We start from the raw sequence: 27,514 nt of genomic DNA, 5'->3' as shown, positions 1-27,514 counted from the left end.
CAAAGCTGGTGTAACTGAGTCAGGTTTGTAGGCCTCCTTGCTCGCACACGCTTTTTCAGTTCTGCCCACAAATTTTCTATAGGTTGAGGTCAGGGCTTTGTGATGGCCACTCCAATACCTTGACTTTGTTGTCCTTAAACCATTTTGTCACAATTTTGGAAGCATGCTTGGGGTCATTGTTCATTTGGAAGACCCATTTGCGACCAAGCTTTAACTTCCTGACTGATGTGTTGAGATGTTGCTTCAATTTATCCACATAATTTTACTTCCTCAAGATGCCATCTATTTTGTGAAGTGCACCAGGCCCTCCTGCAGCAAAGCACCCGCACAACATGGTGCTGCTACACGGTTGGGATGGTGTTCTTCGGATTGCAAGCCTCCCCCTTTTTCCTCCAAACATAACGATGGTCATTATGGCCAAACAGTTCTATTTTTGTTTCATCAGACCAGAGTACATTTCTCCAAAAAGTACGATCTTTGTCCCCATGTGCAGTTGCAAACCATAGTCTGGCTTTTTTATGGCGGTTTTGGAGCAGTGGCTTTTTCCTTGCTGAGCGGCCTTTCAGGTTGTGTTGATATAGGACTGGTTTTACTGTGGATATAGATACTTTTCTACCTGTTTCCTCAAGCATCTTCACAAGGTTCTTTGCTGTTGTTCTGGGATTGATTTGCACTTTTTGCACCAAAGTACGTTCATCTCTAAGAGACAGAACGCATCTCCTTCCTGAGCGGTATGATGGCTGTGTGGTCCCATGGTGTTTATACTCGCATACTATTGTTTGTACAGATGAACGTGGTACCTTCAGGCACTTGGAAATTGCTCCTAAGGACGAACCAGACTTCTGCAGGTTTACAATTCTTTTCTGAGGTATTGGCTGATTTTTTTTGATTTTCCCATGATGTCAAGCAAAGAGGCACTGAGTTTGAAGGTAGGCTTTGAAATACATCCACAGGTACACCTCCAATTGACTCAAATTATGTCAATTAGCCTATCAGAAGCTTCTAAAGCCATGACATCATTTTCTGGAATTTTCCAAGCTGCTTAAAGGCACAGTCAACTTAGTGTATGTAAACCTCTGACCAACTGGAATTGTGATACAGTGAATTATAAGTGAAATATTCTGTCTGTAAACAATTGTTGGAAAAATGACTTGTGTCATGCACAAAGTAGATTTCCTAACCAACTTGCCAAAACTATAGTTTGTTAACAAGAAATTTGCGGAGTGGTTGAAAAATGAGTTTTAATGACTCCAACCTAAGTGTATGTAAACTTCCGACTTCAACTGTAGGTACATACAAGTTTCTTATATCGGTTGAAAGCTTAAATTCTTGTTAATCTAACTACACTGTCCAATTTACAGTAGCAATTATAGCGAATGCATGCCATGCGACTATTTGAGAACGGTGCCCCACATCAAAATAATTTTCCACCGGCACAGGTTTCATAAATTCACAAATAGTGATTAAATATTCACTTACTTTTTAAAAATGTTCCTCTGATTTGTCATCCAAAGGGTCCCAGCTATGACATGTAGTGTCGTTTTGTTAGATAAAATCCTTCTTTATATCCCAAAAAGTCAGTTTAGTTGGCGCCATCGATTTGAGTAATCCACTCGTTCAACATGCAGAGAAAGGTATCCGAAAATCTACGACTAAACTTCTTTTCAACAAGTCAAAATACATTTCTATGTACTTCTCAGATACCCTAAAATGTAATCAAACTATAATATTTCTTACAGAAAGAAGTATGTTCAATAGGAAACCGATTTTAGCAGGTGCGTCTTGTCTTCATCGCGCGCCCAAACACGAATTTCCGTGACTGTGTCCCTGTACTAAAACTGATATTTCTTATTTGTTTTGGAAGTTTCAAGCCTGAAACCTTGAACACCCTGTGGAAGCCATAGAAATTGCATGTTGGGAGCTAGAATTCATTTTGCCCCTATACTTTCCATTGTAAGAGCATGGTCTCTCTTAAAAATAAAATTCTGGTTGGTTTTTCGTTGGATTTTCTCCTACCATATCTATTGTGTTATAGTCTCCTACATTATTTTAACATTTCTACAAACTTCAACGTGTTTTTTCCAATGGTACCAATTATATGCATATCCTGGTTTCAGGGCCTGAGCAACAGACAATTTACTTTGGGCACGTCAGTCAGGCGGAAATTGAGAAAAAAGGGGCCTAGCCCTAAGATTAACATGTGTAAATATTTGTATGAACATAACAAGATTCAACAACTGAGACATAAACTGAACAAGTTCCACAGACATGTGACTAACAGAAATTGAATAATGTGTCCCTGAACAAATGGGGGGGGGGTCAAATCAAAAGTAACAGTCAGTATCTGGTGTGGCCACCAGCTGCATTAAGTACTGCGATGCATCTCCTCATGGACTGCACCAGATTTGCCAGTTTCTGCTGTGAGATGTTACCCCACTCTTCCACCAAGGCACCTGCAAGTTCCCGGACATTTCTGCGGGGAATGTCCCTAGCCCTCACCCTCCGATCCAACAGGTCCCAGACGTACTCAGTGGGATTGAGATCCGGGCTCTTCACTGGTCATGGCAGAACACTGACATTCCTGTCTTGCAGGAAATCACGCCCAGAACGAGCAGTATGGCTGGTGGCATTGTCATGCTGGAGGGTCATGTCAGGTTGAGCCTGCAGAAAGGGTACCACATGAGGGAGGAGGATGTCTTCCCTGTAATGCACAGCGCTGATTGCCTGCAATGACAACAAGCTCAGTCCGATGATGCTGTGACACACCGCCCCAGACCATGACGGACCCTCCACCTCCAAACCGTTCCCGCTCCAGAGTACAGGCCTCGGTGTAATGCTTATTCCTTCGACGATAAACGCGAATCCGACCATCACCCTTGGTGAGACAAACTGCGACTCGTCAGTGAAGAGCACTTTTTTCCAGTCCTGTCTGCCTTACAACAGGCCTACAAGCCCTCAGACCAGCCTCTCTCAACCTATTGCGGACAGTCTGAGCACTGATGGAGGGATTGTGCGTTCCTGGTGTAACTCGAGCAGTTGTTGTTGCCATCCTGTACCTGTCCCGTGTCGTGGACGAATCAGAATTAGTTGGGTAACATAGATAATTAAGATGTTTTATTAGTATAATATGCTTATTTGAGGTACTTGTCATTAGAAAGTGTCCATTGGACTCTGGTGTCTTTTCAGTTGCACGTCTCCCTTAGCTGGGGCTCAGACACTTGGGGCCCAGAGAGGGGAGAGGTCAGACTTGTCGTCATGGGAATGTGTCTTTACCTATTTCTTAAACCATGTGAAGGGATGCGTGATTAATGGGGAACCAATGACTTGTCTCCACAATGTCTGTGAGCAAGTCACTCCCTCCTTTTCTTTATTGTGGGGAGGATTATGGCAGTAAATGGACCCTTGTATGTCCTCTCTTAGATCTCACACTTATCCTGTGATAATATATGGCCTAGAGGCTCACTCCCCCCAGTGAGCCTGTCCAGGAGTAGGGTCAAGAGGGGGTTTGCTTGAGATGGGAGTATCTAGAGTTGACAATTGATATATGCCATTGGATGAAATAGTTCTGTTCAATACCGTACCAGGGAGGGATGGTTCTAAGGAGACCAGATACTGGGCTATACCATTAATCCTGTTGACATAGCAGTTACTGTCTGATGTGTTTTATTGATATCTGTCATACAAAACTTAACCTTTGTGAACTGTTACTAAGTATCTGTGGTTTGTCAATGTACGTTGAAGGGGGTGTATCGTTGCTATAAAAGATCCCTGTAGCCATTCTGTAATCACCTCATTAAATGATTCATTCGAGAGAATGCATTATTGGGGGTCAAGTATCTTAAGTATTAAAGATGTAGTTTAAGTATCTTAAGTATTAAAGATGTAGTTTAACTCGGACTGGTGTGTTTGTAACTCCTCATTTGGTAATGCGGAAATTAGCCACCACACCCGCAGGTGTGATGTTCGGATGTACTGATCCTGTGCAGGTGTTGTTACACGTGGTCTGCCACTGCGAGGACGATCAGCTGTCCATCCTGTCTCCCTGTAGCACTGTCTTAGGCGTCTCACAGTACGGACATTGCAATTTATTGCCCTGGCCACATCTGCAGTCCTCATGCCTCCTTGCAGCAAGCCTTAGGCACGTTCACGCAGATGAGCAGGGACCCTGGGCATCTTTCTCTTGGTGTTTTTCAGAGTCAGTAGAAAGGCCTCTTTAGTGTCCTAAGTTTTCATAACTGTGACCTTAGTTGCCTACCGTTTGTAAGCTGTTAGTGTCTTAACGATTGTTCCAAAGGTGCATGTCCATTAATTGTTTGTGGTTCATTGAACAAGCATGGGAAACAGTGTTTAAACCCTTACAATAAAGATCTGTGAAGTTATTTGGATTTTTACCAATTATCTTTGAAAGACAGGGTCCTGAAAAGGGACATTTCTTTTTTTGCTGAGTTTATGTGTAAATGTATTTTGCAGCGCTTGTGCATGCGACGTGAGTGGTATGGTCAGCATATAATGCATGAATCAGCCACCAGGTGCCAGTGTGAATATTGTGTGCCTGTAGGGCTGCAGTAGAAGTCTATGGGCTGAGAAATCAGCATAAAGTGGATTACTTGGCCTTCGTACTTTGCTGAAGGCTGGCCAGAATAATCAAACTGGGCTCACTGAGTCTTAGCTCTAAAATACCCAATGCTACTCTCTAGTCTCTCTCTCTTTCTCACTTTATCCATCTCTCTCCTCTCTCTGCCACCCCCCTCTAATCTGTGTTAAAACGGAGGATCCTCCTATGGGACAACTCACCGGCTTAACCAGTGCTAGCCATGTCGTTATATATTTTGCCTGTTGTTACATTTAACGTTTAGAACTCAGACAGCCTCTAAACAGCATGCTCAGATTGTGCTGCACTTCAGTAATAGTCTTTATCCTCCCCATTCTTCTGGTCCATAATAATTGTTATTGTTTAAGAGGATTGGATTGTTTTAATCCAGTTAGCCAACAAGCCCAAGGCCATTCCTCGAAACAGTATGGTATATAAGCATAGTCCTAGTGTGCTGTGCTGTGTGTGTTTGAAAAATGTAATTAGCAGTTCTGAAATGAAGATTTTCCCACTCCCCCCCCCCCCCTTTTCCCATCTCCCTCTCCCCCCCAGGAAGTTGATGTCTGTGTTGAAGAGGTATCTGGATGTGTCCAGTCGAGGGGAGCAGTGTGAGAACTACCTACGCACCCTCAAAGCCCTGGAGTACATCTTCAAGTTCATCGTCCGCTCACGCATGCTTTACTCTCAGTAAGTGTGTGTGTGCCTGCGTGTGTGTGTGTGTGTGTATGCACACTCTGTGTATCGGCCTATGTGTATGCCTCCCTCTCCTCATCTAACTCTTACAAGCATATACAGATGTATGTGCGCACACAAACACTCACGCATGTATACACTCGTTTATGGTCTTGTACACCCCCTCCCCCACCCCTCCCACACACAGAGGGATAGTGTCATTGTATTACCGAGCTAATTCCCAGAGACAGCTTGCTCTGAAAGACGCTGATTGCAGCACTAATGTTGCTAATAAGCATTGATGATGAAGTGGCAATTTTAATGAACACTGATGATGAAGTAGACCCAGTACTGAATGAGCAGCCGTGATAGAGGAGACACTGCTATACAACAACTCTGCTGAAGGCAGCTCCATATGTTAATCCTAAACAACATTTATAATAACAGCGTCACATAATTTGATCCTGACAGATTATTAGCAGAACACAAACAACGCCGTAAGTGCTTCTACGGTGTTTGTCTTGTGTGGTCTGTTGGTCTGTCAGTTAGTTTTAGAGACAATATGCAGTGTGTGTGTGTGTGCGTGCGTGCGCGTACTTGCATGTATGTGTGACCACGTTATGGGTTCAGTAACCCCAGAGTGATAGTGTACTAGTCATTGCTCTCCCTGGTGTGATGCTAGAATCATCGATTGTTCCAGCCCTCTTCTCAGGTCTACCTAACCACTGCACAGAACGTTTAAACTCTGAACAAGTCTACAGCACCCTCCTTATGTAAGGACACTAGCTAGAGAATCAGTATTCAAGAGGAGAGCATACCGTACTGTAGGTGAATCTGTAGTATCATTCATGTCCTAAACTCATCAATGATTTAGTGTGCAACATGTAAGATTTATCAGTTTGAATCAGAAGTTTCTCAAGTCCTGTAAGAGAACTCTGATTTATATAAGAAGAAAATATATTAGATGTTCTCTCTCTCTCCTATAACCTCTTTCTTTAACCTGCTTTCACCATTCTGTTTTTTCACTTTTCTTCTCTTCCATAACTTTCTGCATCAGTCGTGAGTCTTTATTTATCCATCTGTTTTCTGCTTCAGTCGTGAGTCTTTATTTATCCATCTGTTTTCTGCTTCAGTCGTGAGTCTTTATTTATCCATCTGTTTTCTGCTTCAGTCGTGAGTCTTTATTTATCCATCTGTTTTCTGCTTCAGTCGTGAGTCTTTATTTATCCATCTGTTTTCTGCTTCAGTCGTGAGTCTTTATTTATCCATCTGTTTTCTGCTTCAGTCGTGAGTCTTTATTTATCCATCTGTTTTCTGCTTCAGTCGTGAGTCTTTATTTATCCATCTGTTTTCTGCTTCAGTCGTGAGTCTTTATTTATCCATCTGTTTTCTGCTTCAGTCATGAGTCTTTATTTATCTTTTTACCTACCTATCAATTAGCTCCCTCTGGCCTCCCTCCCTCTGGCCTCCCCCCTCCATCCTTCCATGCCCTACACATGTCTCTCATTCTTCCCCTCCATCCCTCCCTCCCTCCCTCCCACCTCCCTCCCTCCTTCCATGCCCTACCCATGTCTCTCTCTCTTCCCCTCCCTCCCTCCTTCCATGTCCTCCACATTTCTCTCTCTCACTCTTTCCTCCCCTCCCTTTTTTGTTCAGTATAGATAGCACACGAGCCTGCAGGGATAAAAGGGTGCAGAGATCCAGACAGGAGCATTCCACTGTGGTCAGAAATACCCTATTTATCAGTCTGTGTTCTGTTTCGTATAATATAATATACATACATATAATATTATGTATGTTGTGTCTGTGGGAATGGGTTAGGACAGGATTGCGTTGCTTTTGTCATGCTTATGTATATATACAGTTACATACACTTAGGTTGGAGTCATTAAAACTTGTTTTACCACCACTCCACAAATTTCTTGTTAACAAACTATGGATTTTGCAAGTCGGTTAGGACGTCTACTTTGTGCATGACACAAGTAATTTTTCCAACAATTGTTTACAGACACAGTGAATTTTCTGTGAAATAATCTATCACAATTCCAGTGGGTCAGAAGTTTACATATACTAAGTTGACTGTGCCTTTAAACAGCGTGGAAAATTCCAGAAAATGATGTCATGGCTTTAGAAGCTTCTGAAAGGCTAATTGACATCATTCGAGTCAATTGGAGGTGTACCCGTGGATGTAATTCAAGGCCTACCTTCAAACTCAGTGCCTCTTTGCTTGACATCATGGGAAAATCAAAAGAAATCAGCCAATACCTGAGAAAAACATTGTAGACCTCCACAAGTCTGGTTCATCCTTGGGAGCAATTTCCAAATGCCTGAAGGTACCACGTTCATCTGTAGAAACAATAGTACACAAGTATAAACACCATGGGACCACGCAGCCATCATACCGCTCAGGAAGGAGACACGTTCTGTCTCCTAGAGATGAACGTACTTTGGTGCAAAAAGTGCAAATCAATCCCAGAACAACAGCAAAGAACCTCGTGAAGATGCTTGAGGAAACAGGTACAAAAGTATCTATATCCACAGTAAAACGAGTCCTATATCGACACAACCTGAAAGGCTGCTCAGCAAGGAAGAAGCCACTGCTCCAAAACCGCCATAAAAAAGCCAGTCTACGGTTTGCAACTGCACATGGGGACAAAGATCGTAGTTTTTGTAGAAATGTACTCTGGTCTGAGTAGAACTGTTTGGCCATAATGACCATCGTTATGTTTGGAGGACAAAGGGAGAGGTTTGCAAGCCGAAGAACACCATCCCAACCGTGAAGCACGGGGGTGGCCGCATCATGTTGTGGGGGTGCTTTGCTGCAGGAGGGCCTGGTGCACTTCACAAAATAGATGGCAAAATGGGGAAGGAAAAGTATGTGGATATATTGAAGCAACATGTCAAGATTTCAGTCAGGAAGTTAAAGCTAGGTTGCAAATGGGTCTTCTAAATGGACAATGACCCCAAGCATACTTCCAAAGCAAAATGGCTTAAGGACAACAAAGTCAAGGTATTGGAGTGGCTATCACAAAGCCCTGACCTCAACCCTATAGAACATTTGTGGGCAGAACTGAAAAAGCATGTGCAAGCAAGGAGGCCTACAAACCTGACTCAGTTACACCAGCTCTGTCAGGAGGAATGGGCCAAAATTCACCCAACTTATGGTGGGAAGCTTGTGGGAGGCTACCCAAAATGTTTGACCCAAGTTAAACAATTTAAAGGCAATGCTACCAAATACTAACTGAATGTATGTAAACTTCTGACCCACTCGGAATGTGATGAAATAAATAAAAGCTGAAGTAAATCATTCTCTCTACTATTATTCTGACATTTCACATTCTTAAAATGAAGTGGTGATCCTAACTGACCTAAAACAGGGAATTATTAGTAGGATTAAATGTCACACAAAACACCCCCTGTCACGCCCTGACCTACTCTACCATAGAAAATAACATCTTACTATGGTCAGGACATGACAGTGTCAGTCTAATTCCTCCCCCTGTGCCAAATGCCCCAGTGTGCCACACTCTAATCCTTCCCCCCAGCACCCACAACTCCTACTCTAACATCTACCACAGAGTTACAGTGAGACAGGAAGAGATGGAGGAAGGAAGAGGGGGGGAGGAGTGAGATGAAAGGAAAGTGATGAGAATACATGAGTTACCAGGGAAGGGATGGAGAACAGGAGAACAGGAGAACAGGGGAGGAGGAGTGAGATGAAAGGAAAGTGATGAGAATACATGAGTTACCAGGGAACGGATGGAGGGATGGAGAACAGGAGAACAGGGGAGGAGGAGTGAGATGAAAGGAAAGTGATGAGAATACATGAGTTACCAGGGAACGGATGGAGGGATGGAGAACAGGAGAACAGGGGAGGAGGAGTGAGATGAAAGGAGAGTGATGAGAATACTTGAGTTACCAGGGAAGAGATGGAGGGATGTAGGGAATATATCAATAAATAATTGAAAAGGAGGCCTAGACAAGTATAAGGATTGTGATGTGTGGTTGGGGATACAGGGATACAGGGATACAGGATGAAACAAGTGGCCTAACGTTGTGTTCAGAGACAGTCAACAGTGATAACTGGTAGAGGTTGTGTTCAGAGACAGTCAACAGTGATAACTGGTAGAGGTTGTATTCAGAGACAGTCAACAGTGATAACTGGTAGAGGTTGTATTCAGAGACAGTCAACAGTGATAACTGGTAGAGGTTGTGTTCAGAGACAGTCAACAGTGATAACTGGTAGAGGTTGTGTTCAGAGACAGTCAACAGTAATAACTGGTAGAGGTTGTGTTCAGAGACAGTCAACAGTGATAACTGGTAGAGGTTGTGTTCAGAGACAGTCAACAGTAATAACTGGTAGAGGTTGTATTCAGAGACAGTCAACAGTAATAACTGGTAGAGGTTGTGTTCAGAGACAGTCAACAGTAATAACTGGTAGAGGTTGTATTCAGAGACAGTCAACAGTAATAACTGGTAGAGGTTGTATTCAGAGACAGTCAACAGTAATAACTGGTAGAGGTTGTGTTCAGAGACAGTCAACAGTAATAACTGGTAGAGGTTGTGTTCAGAGACAGTCAACAGTAATAACTGGTAGAGGTTGTGTTCAGAGACAGTCAACAGTAATAACTGGTAGAGGTTGTATTCAGAGACAGTCAACAGTAATAACTGGTAGAGGTTGTGTTCAGAGACAGTCAACAGTAATAACTGGTAGAGGTTGTATTCAGAGACAGTCAACAGTAATAACTGGTAGAGGTTGTGTTCAGAGACAGTCAACAGTAATAACTGGTAGAGGTTGTGTTCAGAGACAGTCAACAGTAATAACTGGTAGAGGTTGTATTCAGAGACAGTCAACAGTAATAACTGGTAGAGGTTGTGTTCAGAGACAGTCAACAGTAATAACTGGTAGAGGTTGTGTTCAGAGACAGTCAACAGTAATAACTGGTAGAGGTTGTATTCAGAGACAGTCAACAGTAATAACTGGTAGAGGTTGTGTTCAGAGACAGTCAACAGTAATAACTGGTAGAGGTTGTGTTCAGAGACAGTCAACAGTAATAACTGGTAGAGGTTGTGTTCAGAGACAGTCAACAGTAATAACTGGTAGAGGTTGTGTTCAGAGACAGTCAACAGTAATAACTGGTAGAGGTTGTGTTCAGAGACAGTCAACAGTAATAACTGGTAGAGGTTGTGTTCAGAGACAGTCAACAGTAATAACTGGTAGAGGTTGTGTTCAGAGACAGTCAACAGTAATAACTGGTAGAGGTTGTATTCAGAGACAGTCAACAGTGATAACTGGTAGAGGTTGTGTTCAGAGACAGTCAACAGTAATAACTGGTAGAGGTTGTGTTCAGAGACAGTCAACAGTAATAACTGGTAGAGGTTGTATTCAGAGACAGTCAACAGTAATAACTGGTAGAGGTTGTGTTCAGAGACAGTCAACAGTAATAACTGGTAGAGGTTGTATTCAGAGACAGTCAACAGTAATAACTGGTAGAGGTTGTGTTCAGAGACAGTCAACAGTAATAACTGGTAGAGGTTGTGTTCAGAGACAGTCAACAGTGATAACTGGTAGAGGTTGTGTTCAGAGACAGTCAACAGTAATAACTGGTAGAGGTTGTATTCAGAGACAGTCAACAGTAGTAAAGGGTAGAGGTTGTATTCAGAGACAGTCAACAGTAATAACTGGTAGAGGTTGTATTCAAAGTAAGTCAACAGTAATAACTGGTAGAGGTTGAATTCAGAGACAGTCAACAGTAATAACTGGTAGAGGTTGAATTCAGAGACAGTCAACAGTAATAACTGGTAGAGGTTGTATTCAGAGACAGTCAACAGTAATAACTGGTAGAGGTTGTATTCAGAGACAGTCAACAGTAATAACTGGTAGAGGTTGTATTCAGAGACAGTCAACAGTAATAACTGGTAGAGGTTGTATTCAGAGACAGTCAACAGTAATAACTGGTAGAGGTTGTATATAATGTAAAGTCTCCTCTGTTTAGTTTGACGTAGCCTCCATGTGACCTTCTCAGATCAGAGCTCTACACCCGCCATTTCTCCCATCAACAGCCAACTGGTACTCCTGAAGTCTAAACAGTATTCTTCACTTGGTTCATTATCCAGGAAAATAAAGTATAAAGGAACACTCGTGTCTGCATAGATCTGAGTGTATTTTTGTGACAAGCAAAACTGACCTGTTTGTCTCGATTGTACCGACAATCAAATCATATTTTATTTATCACATGCGCCATATACAACAGGTGTAGACCTTACAGTGAAATGCTTACTTACAAGCCCTTTACCAACAATGCAGTTTTAATAAGAAAAGTAAGTGTTAAGAAAGTATTTACTAAAATAAATTGTTGAAAAAAAAAAAAGAATATAAAAAAAGAAAAATAACATTTTTAAGGAGCAACAATTAAATAATAGTAGCGAGGCTGTATACAGGGAGTACCGGTACAGAGTCAATGTGGGGGCTATATACAGGGAGTACCGGTACAGAGTCAATGTGGAGGCTATATACAGGGGGTACCGGTACAGAGTCAATGTGGAGGCTGTATACAGGGAGTACCGGTACAGAGTCAATGTGGAGGCTATATACAGGGGGTACCGGTACAGAGTCAATGTGGAGGCTATATACAGGGGGTACCGGTACAGAGTCAATGTGGAGGCTATATACAGGGGGTACCGGTACAGAGTCAATGTGGAAGCTGTATACAGGGGGTACCGGTACAGAGTCAATGTGGGGGCTATATACAGGGTGTTACGGTACAGAGTCAATGTGGAGGCTATATACAGGGTGTTACGGTACAGAGTCAATGTGGAGGCTATATACAGGGGTACCGGTACAGAGTCAATGTGGAGGCTATATACAGGGGGTACCGGTACAGAGTCAATGTGGAGGCTGTATACAGGGAGTACCGGTACAGAGTCAATGTGGAGGCTATATACAGGGGTACCGGTACAGAGTCAATGTGGAGGCTATATACAGGGGGTACCGGTACAGAGTCAATGTGGAGACTGTATACAGGGAGTACCGGTACAGAGTCAATGTGGAAGCTGTATACAGGGGGTACCGGTACAGAGTCAATGTGGAAGCTGTATACAGGGGGTACCGGTACAGAGTCAATGTGGAGGCTGTATACAGGGTGTACCGGTACAGAGTCAATGTGGAGGCTGTATACAGGGGGTACCGGTACAGAGTCAATGTGGAGGCTGTATACAGGGGGTACCGGTACAGAGTCAATGTGGAGGCTATATACAGGGGGTACCGGTACAGAGTCAATGTGGAGGCTGTATTCAGGTGGTACCGGTACAGAGTCAATGTGTGGGGGCACCGGTTAGTCAAGGTAATTGATGCAATATGTACATGTAGGTAGAGGTAAAGTGACTATGCATAGATAATAAACAGAGAGTAGCAGCAGGGTAAACATAGGGGGGGGCAATGCAAATAGTCTGGGTAGGCATTTGATTAGATGTTTAGGAAGCCTTTTGGACCTAGACTTGGCGCTCCGGTACCGCTTGCCGTGCAGAGAGAACAGTCTATGACAAGGGTGGCTGGAGTCTTTGGCAATTTTTAGGGCCTTCCCCTGACACCGTCTGGTAGAGAGGTCCTGCATGGCAGGAAGCTTGGCCCCAGTGATGTACTGGGCCGTACGCATTACCCTCTGTATTGCCTTGCAGCTGGACGCCAAGCAGCTGCCATACCAGGCGGTGATGCAACTGGTCAGGATGCTCTCGATGGTGCAGCTGTAGAACTTTTTGAAGTTTTAAGGACCCATACCAAATCTTTTCAGTCTCCGGAGGAGGAATAGAAGTTGTCGTGACCTCTTCATGACTGTCTTGGTATGTTTGGACCGTGATCGTTTGTTGGTGATTTGGACACCAAGGAACTTGAAACTCTCAACCTGCTCCACTACTGCCCCGTCGATGAGCACATGGGCATACTCAATCCTCCTTTTCCTATAGTACACAATCATCTCCTTTGTCTTGATCACATTGAGGGAGAGGTTGTTATCCTGGCACCACACTGCCAGGTCTCTGACCTTCTTCCTATAGGCTGTCTTATCGTTGTTGGTGATCAGGCATACCACTGTTGTGTCGTCGCAAACTTAATGATGGTGTTGGAGTTTGGTACACTTTCACTGTTTAATTTAATACACTCTTTAGTTTAATTCGTTCTTTAATTCCTGTTTTAGACATTAACCATGCTCCCTCTCTTCCTCTTTATTTTCTCTCTCTCTCTCTCTCTCTCTCTCTCTCTCTCTCTCTCTCTCTCTCTCTCTCTCTCTCCCTCTCCAGGTTGTATGAAGGGAAAGAACAGGAAGAGTTTGAAGAGTCTCTTCGGAGACTCTTTGAGTCCATCAACAACCTGATGACGAGTGACCAAAACACTACAGTCTTACTGCAGGTAAACACTCTCACTTCTCTGTCTTTCTCCTCCTCTCTCCTCCTCTCTCTCTCCTCCTCTCTCTCTCCTCTCTTCTCCTCTCATCTCTCCACTACTCTCCTCTCTCTCCTCCCCTAACTCTCTATATCTCACTCTCTCTCCATCTTCTCTTCTTTTGCTCATTTATTGATGTGTCTTCATTTGTCCTGATTTCAGGTTTTATGATTCTTTCCCCTCCATGTGTCTCTCTCTCTCTCTCTCTCTCTCTCTCTCTCTCTCTCTCTCTCTCTCTTGGCTTTCTCTCTCTCTTCAGGTGGCTGCTCTGAAGTACCTACCAACAGTCTTGCAGGATGTCGAGACAGTGTTTGATGCCAAACTCCTGAGGTGAGTGCTATCCTCCACTGCCTCCACCACTGCATGGCGACCCCTTTCACAGATCTCACAGGAACAGGAAATAGAACCACTGTCAACATCACTCAGATCCTTCTCAGGATGCCATATGAAGCGACATGTCTCTCACCTCATCCCTCACCTCAGTCACCTGTACCCAACGTCCCCCAACTCTGACCCTCTGACTGTCTTAAACACTGTCTCTGCCCCCCTGCCCTCTACCAAGGTCACTACCTTATTCCCCAGTTCTCTTTAACTCACAGGGACTCACCACCTCCTCCATTAACCTTTCATTAACCTCTAAAAGACTGATAGCCTTGCCTTTACAGTACCCATAATGAACATAGATGTGGCTCTCTGCGATACGCTTTTAGAATTATAGCAATTAACATGAACCATTCACATGAACCTTTTAGCAGTATCATTTAATGGTTCTAGTTTCCGTATGACAAACAGTGGTTTGGGCCCAGACAACGTCTTTATTTCTGGCCTGAACTTCCTGTGACCTGTGTCTGTGTGTGTGTGACTCTGAGATGTGTGTTCAGACAGTCTACATCTGTCTGGTCTGTTGTCTCTGGAGTGGCTGACAATGTTATGGAGGTGTTACCTGGACACCTGGACCAGACTGATAATAACACTCACACACACACACACACACACACACACACACACGTAAAGTGATGTACTGTAGACACAACAAACCACAAACATCAAAGATGGTTAAGATAAACATAATAGATCCCAATACACAAAACATATACCAATACACACAACAACAGATCCCAAAACACACAACTGCTCCCAATATACAAAACAGATCCCAATTCACAAAACAGATCCCAATTCACAAAACAGATCCCAATACACAACAACATATCACAATACACACAACAACAGATCCCAATACACACAACAACAGATCCCTACAGACACAACAACATATCCCAATACACACACCAACAGATCCCAATACACACACCAACAGATCCCAATACATACAACAACAGATCCCAATACACACAACAACAGATCCCAACAGACACAACAACATATCCCAATACACACACCAACAGATCCCAGTACACACAACAACAGATCCCAGTACACACAACAACAGATCCCAGTACACACAACAACAGATCCCAATACACACAACAACAGATCCCAACAGACACAACAACATATCCCAATACACACACGAACAGATCCCAACAGACACAACAACAGATCCCAATACACACAACAACAGATCCCAATACACACACCAACAGATCCCAACAGACACAACAACAGATCCCAATACACACAACAACAGATCCCAATACACACAACAACATATCCCAACAGACACAACAACAGATCCCAATACACACACCAACAGATCCCAATACATACAACAACAGATCCCAATACACACAACAACAGATCCAAATACACACACCAACAGATCCCAATACATACAACAACAGATCCCAACACACACAACAACAGATCCCAATACACACAACAACAGATCCAAATACACACACCAACAGATCCCAATACATACAACAACAGATCCCAATACACACAACAACAGATCCCAATACACACAACAACAGATCCCAACAGACACAACAACAGATCCCAATACACACAACAACAGATCCCAATACACACAACAACAGATCCCAACAGACACAACAACAGATCCCAATACACACACCAACAGATCCCAATACATACAACAACAGATCCCAATACATACAACAACAGATCCCAATACACACAACAACAGATCTCAATACATACAACAACAGATCCCAATACACACACCAACAGATCCCAATACATACAACAACAGATCCCAATACATACAACAACAGATCCCAATACATACAACAACAGATCCCAATACACACACCAACAGATCCCAATACATACAACAACAGATCCCAACAGACACAACAACAGATCCCAATACACACACCAACAGATCCCAATACACACAACAACAGATCCCAATACACACACCAACAGATCCCAATACACACAACAACAGATCCAAATACACACACCAACAGATCCCAATACATACAACAACAGATCCCAACACACACAACAACAGATCCCAATACACACAACAACAGATCCAAATACACACACCAACAGATCCCAATACATACAACAACAGATCCCAATACACACAACAACAGATCCCAATACACACAACAACAGATCCCAACAGACACAACAACAGATCCCAATACACACAACAACAGATCCCAATACACACAACAACAGATCCCAACAGACACAACAACAGATCCCAATACACACACCAACAGATCCCAATACATACAACAACAGATCCCAATACATACAACAACAGATCCCAATACACACAACAACAGATCTCAATACATACAACAACAGATCCCAATACACACACCAACAGATCCCAATACATACAACAACAGATCCCAATACATACAACAACAGATCCCAATACATACAACAACAGATCCCAATACACACACCAACAGATCCCAATACATACAACAACAGATCCCAACAGACACAACAACAGATCCCAATACACACACCAACAGATCCCAATACACACAACAACAGATCCCAATACACACACCAACAGATCCCAATACACACAACAACAGATCCCAATACACACACCAACAGATCCCAATACATACAACAACAGATCCCAATACACACACCAACAGATCCCAATACACACAACAACAGATCCCAATACACACACCAACAGATCCCAATACACACAACAACAGATCCCAATACACACACCAACAGATCCCAACATCCACATCTGGATGCGTTCAATCATGGTTGATATGTAGTCTACTGGTGCAGACACAGTGACTGAGTGAGTGAGGATATGGAGGAGATGACGAGATGCCCTGAAGATAGTTGACTGGACCAACAATAATCCTAAAACATCTGTTATGAGGGTGCCCATGTTGTCATGTCAACCCTTTGTTGCAGTTCGCTGGGCCATTATGGGAGCGCCAATTAACACAAACAACCAGCAGGCCTGCTCCAAGTAGGGATGGAACGTGGGACGCTGTAAGACAGACCGACAGCTGTATATAATACAATAACATGACGTTACAGTTTTTAATTGCTCTCAGATAATTACAGAGCCTGATTAGCATGTGAGGCACCACGGAAATGTTCTTTCTACTGTCCAGAAAAATGAAATAAAAGCAGTTGGCTTTATTATTCCATTTGTGTTGTTCATCTGGCTAATGGAGGTGCTGTATCAGCCACATGCACACCTCCGGCTGAGGGAGGAGGAATGTGGAATGGCAGCCCCCATGCTCAATCTCCCTACGAAGCAGCCAAGGCTTTTTAACCGGCTCGTTGAATTATTATTTGATTGGATTACGGGCTGAGGGTGACACCAACTGGTGTCTTCATTAGTGTCCGTCGTTAGTTTGGCTCGTCTGTGTTCATGAGGCCAAGCTAGGTGGTGTCCCTAATGGCACCCTACTCCCTGTATACCCAGGTCAAAAGTAGTGCACTATATAGGGGAAATGGTGCCGTTGGGGAAGCAGCTTCAGTCTCTGTGCTGTCTAGCTGTATCTGTGTCTGTTTCCTCCTGAGTCTGCTCAGGTCAGGCAGAATGGCATTTAGTGTTTGGTTTTGAATAACGCATGTCATTTCATCCGCTGTGGTAATGGTGCTACTCATATATGCTGCGGTAGCGTTCGCCTCGCACCTGAGCTTAGAAGACTTCCTGATTGAATAAAAACGCATAGAAAACAAGAACATACTTCCACTCTACATGAAATGAACCATGTGCTATTTACGACTGAAATGAAAGTGTTTTATTAAAACTGTAGCTCCCCTCTCTCCATTTCCTTGCATCTCTTTCTGTCCGTCTCTCTCCGTACCCTCTCTCCATTCAAAGGGCTTTACTGGCATGGGAAACACGTTTATATGGTTTACATCTCTCTCTCTCTCTCCGTCTCCATCTACCCTCTCTCTACACCCCCTCCCTCTCTCCCTCTTCCTCCCTCCCTCCAGTCGGTTGCTGTATGACTTCTACACCTGTATCCCTCCTGACAAGCTGCAGAAACACAAGGTGGCCTCCATGACAGAGATTGTCAGCAGCAAACTCTTCCAGAAGCAGGGTAAGACAGACTGACCAATCAGGTCCCTCCATGCTAGGCAACTGAGCAATGACTGACCTCCATGTTGACTACCATATGAGCAGCCAACCAATCACATGCCTTAACTAGTAAGAGATTTCAACGTTAGGCCTGTTTGGTTAGATCAAGGCCTGCCCATTATCAGATCAGATATAAAGGGTTCTCTTAAGCACCCTACATCACCATTCAAACACACTACGCCCCCAATTCACTCCCTCGCCTTCCCTCCACTCAGAGCCTATTACGAAGGCCTAATTGGCCAGTAGTGATGTGATAAGTGGCCAATCCTCTCCCTTAGTAGCCCCCCCCCACAGTCTGATTGATGGAGACCTCTGGTGCTACTGTTCTCTAATTGGCTCCTGATAAGTGGTCCGTTACCGAACCATCTCCACGGAGACAGACACGTCTGACATTTTGGCATCGTTGTCACAGCGCCCCGCTCCACTGTTTGTTTTTAAACTGATATCGGAATGAATATGTTAAAGAGAGAGAGAGAATGAGAGAGAGCGAGAGCCCAGCAGCAGAAGAAGCTCGTTGGCAGTTAGACAGACAGCTACCCCCCTCCCCTTCGTCCCGTATCACCCCCATCCTCTCTCCTCCCTGTTCCCCGCTCCCTTTGTCTCCGGGTGACAGATGTTGTTGTGTCTGGGATGTGTGTGTGTTTGTTTTGTTGTGTGTGTGTGTGTTATTTAGCTGGTTTGCGGTTGATGATTATCGATGTTGTTTTTGGTCGACGTTGCCGTGGGTGAGTCATCAGTCAGCCATGCCCGGTAGCTGCCTCCCAATACATGTTGAATCTACCTGTCTGCCTCACACCACTATGGGGAAACACTGATTGACAGGGGAGAGTTGGAAGTGTGTGTATGTGTATGTGTATGTATGTGTGTGTGTGTGTGTGTGTGTGTGTGTGTGTCTTGGGCTGGTTGTCTCTGTTCTAGGGTTTATGACACAGGGTTACATCCATGGACCATGTGTAACGTTTGAACGGATTGGATTTTTTCCCTCTAGATTAATTTGACATACGCTCCAGTATAGCCTGGCAGGCACATACTGTGGAAACACATGCGCGCACACACACACACACGCACGTGTCTGTCACAATGGCTAATCTGTTTCTGCTTGCCCAGAAACATTTATGAGAAGCAATAATTGCTCAATTTACACAAATTATTCTTCTGTCAGACAATCAGTGTGACAGGTTGAACACATCAAAACCGTATGGGATGGTAGAAGAGAGGAACCATACTGGATGGGATGGTAGAAGAGAGGAACCATACTGGATGGGATGGTAGAAGAAAGGAACCATACTGGATGGGATGGTAGAAAAGAGGAACCATACTGGATGGGATGGTAGAAGAAAGGAACCATACTGGATGGGATGGTAGAAGAGAGGAACCATACTGGATGGGATGGTAGAAGAAAGGAACCATACTGGATGGGATGGTAGAAGAAAGGAACCATACTGGATGGGATGGTAGAAGAAAGGAACCATACTGGATGGGATGGTAGAAGAAAGGAACCATACTGGATGGGATGGTAGAAGAAAGTAACCATACTGGATGGGATGGTAGAAGAAAGGAACCATACTGGATGGGATGGTAGAAGAAAGGAACCATACTGGATGGGATGGTAGAAGAAAGGAACCATACTGGATGGGATAGTAGAAGAAAGGAACCATACTGGATGGGATAGTAGAAGAAAGGAACCATACTGGATGGGATGGTAGAAGAGAGGAACCATACTGGATGGGATGGTAGAAGAAAGGAACCATACTGGATGAGATGGTAGAAGAAAGGAACCATACTGGATGGGATAGTAGAAGAAAGGAACCATACTGGATGGGATGGTAGAAGAGAGGAACCATACTGGATGGGATGGTAGAAGAAAGGAACCATACTGGATGGGATGGTAGAAGAAAGGAACCATACTGGATGGGATGGTAGAAGAAAGGAACCATACTGGATGGGATGGTAGAAGAAAGGAACGATAGATCAGGACAAGCAGAGACAATAAAAGAACGAGTCCGTTGTTTATTTGTTTTCTTATTCGTTCTCTAAAGCATGCCAGAGGGTTCAGTCTAATCTGTGTGCTAACTCCTCTATCTGTCTATCAGTCTGTGTGCTAACTCCTCTAACAGTCTGTGTGCTAACTCCTCTATCTGTCTATCAGTCTGTGTGCTAACTCCTCTATCAGTCTGTGTGCTAACTCCTCTATCTGTCTATCAGTCTGTGTGCTAACTCCTCTATCTGTCTATCAGTCTGTGTGCTAACTCCTCTATCTGTCTATCAGTCTGTGTGCTAACTCCTCTATCAGTCTGTGTGCTAACTCATCTATCTGTCTATCAGTCTGTGTGCTAACTCCTCTATCTGTCTATCAGTCTGTGTGCTAACTCCTCTATCTGTCTATATGTCAGTGTGCTAACTCCTCTATCAGTCTGTGTGCTAACTCCTCTATCAGTCTGTGTGCTAACTCCTCTATCTGTCTGTGTGCTAACTCCTCTATCTGTCTATCAGTCTGTGTGCTAACTCCTCTATGTCTGTGTGCTAACTCCTCTATCTGTCTATCTGTCTGTGTGCTAACTCCTCTATCTGTCTATCAGTCTGTGTGCTAACTCCTCTATCTGTCTGTGTGCTAACTCCTCTATCTGTCTATCAGTCTGTGTGCTAACTCCTCTATCTGTCTATCAGTCTGTGTGCTAACTCCTCTATCTGTCTATATGTCAGTGTGCTAACTCCTCTATCTGGCTCAGTCTGTGTGCTAACTCTTCTATCTGTCTATCAGTCTGTGTGCTAACTCCTCTATCTGTCTACGTGTGCTAACTCCTCTATCTGTCTGTGTGCTAACTCCTCTATCTGTCTGTGTGCTAACTCCTCTATCTGTCTATCAGTCTGTGTGCTAACTCCTCTATCTGTCTGTGTGCTAACTCCTCTATCTGTCTGTGTGCTAACTCCTCTATCTGTCTATAAGTCTGTGTGCTAACTCCTCTATCTGTCTATCAGTCTGTGTGCTAACTCATCTATCTGTCTATCAGTCTGTGTGCTAACTCCTCTATCTGTCTATCAGTCTGTGTGCTAACTCCTCTATCTGTCTGTGTGCTAACTCCTCTATCTGTCTATCAGTCTGTGTGCTAACTCCTCTATCTGTCTGTGTGCTAACTCCTCTATCTGTCTATCTGTCTGTGTGCTAACTCCTCTATCTGTCTATCAGTCTGTGTGCTAACTCCTCTATCTGTCTGTGTGCTAACTCCTCTATCTGTCTATCAGTCAGTGTGCTACCTCCTCTATCTATCTAACTTCAGTCTGTTTGCTAACTCCTCTATCTGTCTATGTCAGTGTGCTAACTCCTCTATCAGTCTGTGTGCTAACTCCTCTATCAGTATGTGTGCTAACTCCTCTATCTGTCTGTGTGCTAACTCCTCTCTCTGTCTATCAGTCTGTGTGCTAACTCCTCTATCTGTCTATCAGTCTGTGTGCTAACTCCTCTATCTGTCTATCAGTCTGTGTGCTAACTCCTCTATCTGTCTATCAGTCTGTGTGCTAACTCCTCTATCAGTCTGTGTGCTAACTCCTCTATCAGTCTGTGTGCTAACTCCTCTATCTATCTGTGTGCTAACTCCTCTATCTGTCTATCAGTCTGTGTGCTAACTGCTCTCTCTGTCTGTGTGCTAACTCCTCTATCTGTCTATCAGTCTGTGTGCTAACTCCTCTATCTGTCTATCAGTCAGTGTGCTAACTCCTCTATCAGTCTATCAGTCTGTGTGCTATCTCCTCTATCTGTCTGTGTGCTAACTCCTCTATCTGTCTATCAGTCTGTGTGCTAACTCCTCCATCTGGCTCAGTCTGTGTGCTAACTCCTCTATCTGTCTATCAGTCTGTGTGCTAACTCCTCTATCAGTCTGTGTGCTAACTCCTCTATCTGTCTATCAGTCTGTGTGCAAACTCCTCTATCAGTCTGTGTGCTAACTCCTCCATCTGTCTATCAGTCTGTGTGCTAACTCCTCTATCTGTCTATCAGTCTGTGTGCTAACTCCTCTATCAGTCTGTGTGCTAACTCCTCCATCTGTCTCAGTATGTGTGCTAACTCCTCTATCAGTCTGTGTGCTAACTCCTCTATCAGTCTGTGTGCTAACTCCTGCATCTGTCTATCAGTCTGTGTGCTAACTCCTCCATCTGTCTATCAGTCTGTGTGCTAACTCCTCTATCTGTCTATCAGTCTGTGTGCTAACTCCTCCATCTGTCTATCAGTCTGTGTGCTAACTCCTCTATCTGTCTATCAGTCAGTGTGCTAACTCCTCTATCAGTCTATCAGTCTGTGTGCTATCTCCTCTATCTGTCTGTGTGCTAACTCCTCTATCTGTCTATCAGTCTGTGTGCTAACTCCTCCATCTGGCTCAGTCTGTGTGCTAACTCCTCTATCTGTCTATCAGTCTGTGTGCTAACTCCTCTATCTCTTTCTGTCTATCAGTCTGTGTGCTAACTCCTCTATCAGTCTGTGTGCTAACTCCTCTATCTGTCTATCAGTCTGTGTGCTAACTCCTCCATCTTTATCAGTCTGTGTGCTAACTCCTCTATCAGTCTGTGTGCTAACTCCTCCATATGTCTCAGTCTGTGTGCTAACTCCTCTATCAGTCTGTGTGCTAACTCCTCTATCAGTCTGTGTGCTAACTCCTGCATCTGTCTATCAGTCTGTGTGCTAACTCCTCCATCTGTCTATCAGTCTGTGTGCTAACTCCTCTATCTGTCTATCAGTCTGTGTGCTAACTCCTCTATCTGTCTATCAGTCTGTGTGCTAACTCCTCTATCTGTCTATCAGTCTGTGTGCTAACTCCTCCATCTGTCTATCAGTCTGTGTGCTAACTCCTCCATCTGTCTCAGTCTGTGTGCTAACTCCTCCATCTGTCTCAGTCTGTGTGCTAACTCCTCTATCTGTCTATCAGTCTGTGTGCTAACTCCTCTATCAGTCTGTGTGCTAACTCCTCTATCATTCTGTGTGCTAACTCCTCTATCTGTCTCAGTCTGTGTGCTAACTCCTCTATCTGTCTATCAGTCTGTGTGCTAACTCCTCCATCTGTCTCAGTCTGTGTGCTAACTCCTCTATCAGTCTCAGTCTGTGAGGGGAGGCCCTACGGTAGCACTTTAACAGTGAGGAGGCAGCAGCAACAGATCTTGACTTGTCTTGCCCAGAGTGAGGCTTTTATTTGAAAGTGAGGAATAATGCCAGCGAAATATATAACATGTACAAAAGAAAATAACCAAAACTGGTCATTGAAAAGACTAACTAAATCAAATAGATGTCTTTAAATGTCTTTAGATGAAGTGACGGAGGACATTATGACAATCGTTCGACCATCCATCCCTCTCTCCTTCCATCGCCTGCTCTCTGACTCTACAGTTACTACCCAGACCAACAATCAACTACACATCCTAGTTTCAGACAGCAAATTAATGAGAGAGAATTGATCCAATAGGTTAAGGCGGGGTGAGACCACACATTTGTAATGCTTTTTAGTTTTCAGGAAATGATCACGTTGGTCTTTGTGATAACCCAATATGATTTCTGAAGAACAACTGTGTTATCTGAGCTAAAGAACAGACAGTTATTCTACTCAGAGAGAGGCAAAGGACATTTTCATTTACTCTCTTATCCAAAGGGACTTACAAGAGTGACTTGAAACATTTTCACACTTTTTCATATTGTTTCTACATATGTGTGCAGGTGTACAGTATGTGTATAAACTTGTATGTCTATGTCTGTATGAGACTGTGTATTTTATTCTATACATGAGTCATTTACACCCCAAACGCACACAGCTGAAACTAAAAGCACATACTGTCTGATCTGTCCATAGTCATCTTTGATTACTACTCTACACCATCCCGAATGCAACGATGAGTTACTATGGAGACTATTGGGTTGGGTGGTGGGAGGGGTGGAGGGGGGAGAGGGGTGGAGGAGGAGAGAGAGGTGGGAGAGATGAATGAGGGGTGTAATGGAGAAGAGTAGATAGAGTTTTGTCATTTTTGGAAATGTCTGTCTGTCTGTCTGTCTGTCTGTCTGTCTGTCTGTCTGTCTGTCTGTCTGTCTGTCTGTCTGTCAGTTGTTTGTTATTTTGGACAAGGCTCTGTCTGAGGATCTGAGAGGAAGAGGACAGATACTGCATACTAACGAGCCAAGGAGAGGACAGGGACAAATAAATCAATTTCATCATCTATACCTCTGACTATTCACTCTTAACGTGTCAATTAAACACATCAGTAGACATAAACACATCAACAGACAGTTAATGGATCAATACGCTTGGTATGCTGTTGATAGAGAGACAGACAGAGAGAGATGGACGGACAGAAACAGACAGACAGAGACACAGAGAAAGAGACAGACAGACAGAGAGAGAGAAAGAGACAGACAGACAGTGACAGAGAGTGAGAGAGAGACAGCGAGAGACATACAGACAGACAGAGAGACAGAGACACAGACAGACAGACAGACAGACAGACAGACAGACAGACAGACAGACAGACAGACAGACAGACAGACAGACAGACAGACAGACAGACAGACAGACAGACAGACAGACAGACAGACAGACAGACAGACAGACAGACAGACAGAAAGTAGTAGTGATTTGGCCTACCACCAGTCCTTTCCACCCCGTAGACATAGCTGTTTGTTCCAGGACTGACCTCCTCCATTACCTTCCCAATCTAACTCTGAGCCAGGGATCCTAACCAACCAGTGAAAGAGAGAGAGAAGAGGAGGAGGAAGAGGGCTCTGATTTAGATGCCCGCCAGTAATTGGAATGTCACCTTATTACCATGCTAGATAGTTTATTGTGTTGGCTGGGACTCGGTGGCATGAAATGAAAAATGGAAAGTAGCTTTTCAGCTGGCTGCTGATTTATCATGGCTGTTTCCACTGCCTGCCAGCCAGGGATGGCTATCCATTTCTATTCAATTAGACACACACACATTCAGACACACACACACACTGAAATACATAAACAAAAGCTGAGATTATAGAGAGTAAACACAGTTTTTAGAATTGAACAAATATTAGTTCTTCAGGCTGTGTGTGTGTGTGTGTGTGTGTGTGTGTGTGTGTGTGTGTGTGTGTGTGTGTGTGTGTGTGTGTGTGTGTGTGTGTGTGTGTGTGTGTGTGTGTGTGTGTGTGTGTGTGTGTGTGTGTGTGTGTGTGTGGACTTGGTGGGTGAGAAAATGTTAAACACCATTGTCTCCTCTAGCCAGAGTTTAGCATTTAACTTTCACTCACTCAGAGGCCCGTTTTTCATAGGCAAAATACATCCTGCAGAGCACACACACATGTGTACGCACAAACAGGGTTGAAGTGGTCTGGCCTCGAAAATTGCTTGCTGGGTAATTTTGTTATTTTGTTCTTGGCTGGTACAGTAATACCCTCTCACTTTACCACCCTCTCTCACTACCTCACACTCTCACCTTATCACCCTCTCTCACTCCCACCTCCTCACCCTCTCACCTTATCACCCTCTCTCACTTCCTCACCCTCTCACCTTATCACCCTCTCTCACTTCCTCACACTCTCACCTTCTCACCCTATCTCACTCTCACCTCCTCACCCTCTCTCACCTCCTCACCCTCTCTTACCCTCTCACCTTCTCACCCTCTCTCACCTCCTCACCCTCTCTTACCCTCTCACCTTCTCACCCTCTCTCACCTCCTCACCTTCTCACCCTCTCTCACCTTATCACCCTCTCTCACTCTCACCTCCTCACCCCCTCTTACCCTCTCACCTTCTCACCCTCTCTCACCTCCTCACCTTCTCACCCTCTCTCACCTCCTCACCCTCTCTCACCCTCTCACCTTCTCACCCTCTTCTCCTTCTACCTCCTCACCCTCTCACCCTCTCTCACCTCCTCACCTTCTCACCCTCTCTCACCTCCTCACCCTCTCTCCCCTCTCTCACCCTCTCCCTCCTCACCCCCTCTCACCTTCTCACCCTCTCTCACCTTCTTACCCTCTCTCACCACCTCACCCTCTGTCACCTCCTCACCTTCTCTCACCCTCTCAACTTCTCACCCTCTCTCTCCTTCGACCTCATCACCCTCTCTCACCTCCTTTCCCTCTCACCTTCTCACGCTCTCTCACCCTCTCACCTCATCACCCTCTCTCACCTCCTTTCCCTCTCACCTTCTCACACTCTCTCACCCTCTCACCTCATCACCCTCTCTCACCTCCTTTCCCTCTCACCTTCTCATCCTCTCACCTCCTCACCCTCTCACCTTCTCACCCTCTTTCTCCTTCTCACCTCCTCAGCCTCTCTCACTTCATCACCCTCTCTCACCTGCTCACCCTCTCACCTCCTCACCCTCTCTCAACTCCTCACCCTCTCTCCCCTCCTCACCCTCTCTCACCCTCTCAGCTTCTCTCCCCCTCACCTCATTTTAAGAAATATTGGCCCAGTCTATTTCATGGCCCAGCGATAGACTAGCGTCCTGTCCAGGGGGTGTACTTTTACATCAAGCTACCTCACACTGCAGAAACAGGAGATAACCTCCTGCCACATGCGCCGTTCTGGCTAACTTACTATTTAGTAAATCGCCAGACAGGTGTGTTACATTGTAACCACAATATGTTTGAGTAGAACTTGTGTAGGGGAGGAGTGGTTGGTTGGACATGTTTACATTAGAGGAGAGTCAACACAATGTCTTGTCTCTTATCTCTCACTGTTCACATAAACAGTAGCAAGGAGGAAGATCAACTTTCTCCCTTAATCAATGTTTACTCTCTCTTTCTCTGGATCACTGAGCTGTGTACATCTCTTTCTCTGGATCACTGAGCTGTGTACATCTCTTTCTCTGGATCACTGAGCTGTGTACATCTCTTTCTCTGGATCACTGAGCTGTGTACATCTCTTTCTCTGGATCACTGAGCTGTGTACATCTCCTTCTCTGGATCACTGAGATGTGTACATCTCCTTCTCTGGATCACTGAGCTGTGTACATCTTTCTCACGATCACTGAGCTGTGTACATCTCCTTCTCTGGATCACTGAGATGTGTACATCTCTTTCTCTGGGTCACTGAGCTGTGTACATCTCTTTCTCTGGATCACTGAGCTGTGTACATTTCCTTCTCTGGATCACTGAGCTGTGTACATCTCCTTCTCTGGATCACTGAGATGTGTACATCTCCTTCTCTGGATCACTGAGCTGTGTACATCTCTTTCTCTGGATCACTGAGCTGTGTACATCTCCTTCTCTGGATCGCTGAGATGTGTACATCTCCTTCTCTGGATCGCTGAGATGTGTACATCTCCTTCTCTGGATCGCT

At 44.3% G+C, this 27,514-nt stretch overlaps 1 protein-coding gene across 2 annotated transcripts in view; it reads left to right on the top strand.

Annotated features, from left to right (window-relative positions):
* Window positions 1-27,514, top strand: part of dock2 (dedicator of cytokinesis 2) — a 150,745-nt gene that overhangs the window by 34,995 nt on the left and 88,236 nt on the right. For both annotated transcript variants that reach the window (XM_045724005.1, XM_045724004.1), the window contains exons 21-24: window positions 5,144-5,278; window positions 13,559-13,667; window positions 13,960-14,030; window positions 18,084-18,190. In XM_045724005.1, the coding sequence (XP_045579961.1) occupies window positions 5,144-5,278; window positions 13,559-13,667; window positions 13,960-14,030; window positions 18,084-18,190 (422 nt within the window). The remainder of the gene's footprint in view (window positions 1-5,143; window positions 5,279-13,558; window positions 13,668-13,959; window positions 14,031-18,083; window positions 18,191-27,514) is intronic.

This window comes from Salmo salar, chromosome ssa09, assembly GCF_905237065.1.
Source record: "Salmo salar chromosome ssa09, Ssal_v3.1, whole genome shotgun sequence".
NCBI classification, from domain to species: Eukaryota; Metazoa; Chordata; class Actinopteri; order Salmoniformes; family Salmonidae; genus Salmo; species Salmo salar.
The sequence above is the reverse complement of the archived record's forward strand: the minus strand, read 5'-3'. Positions and strand labels throughout refer to the sequence as shown.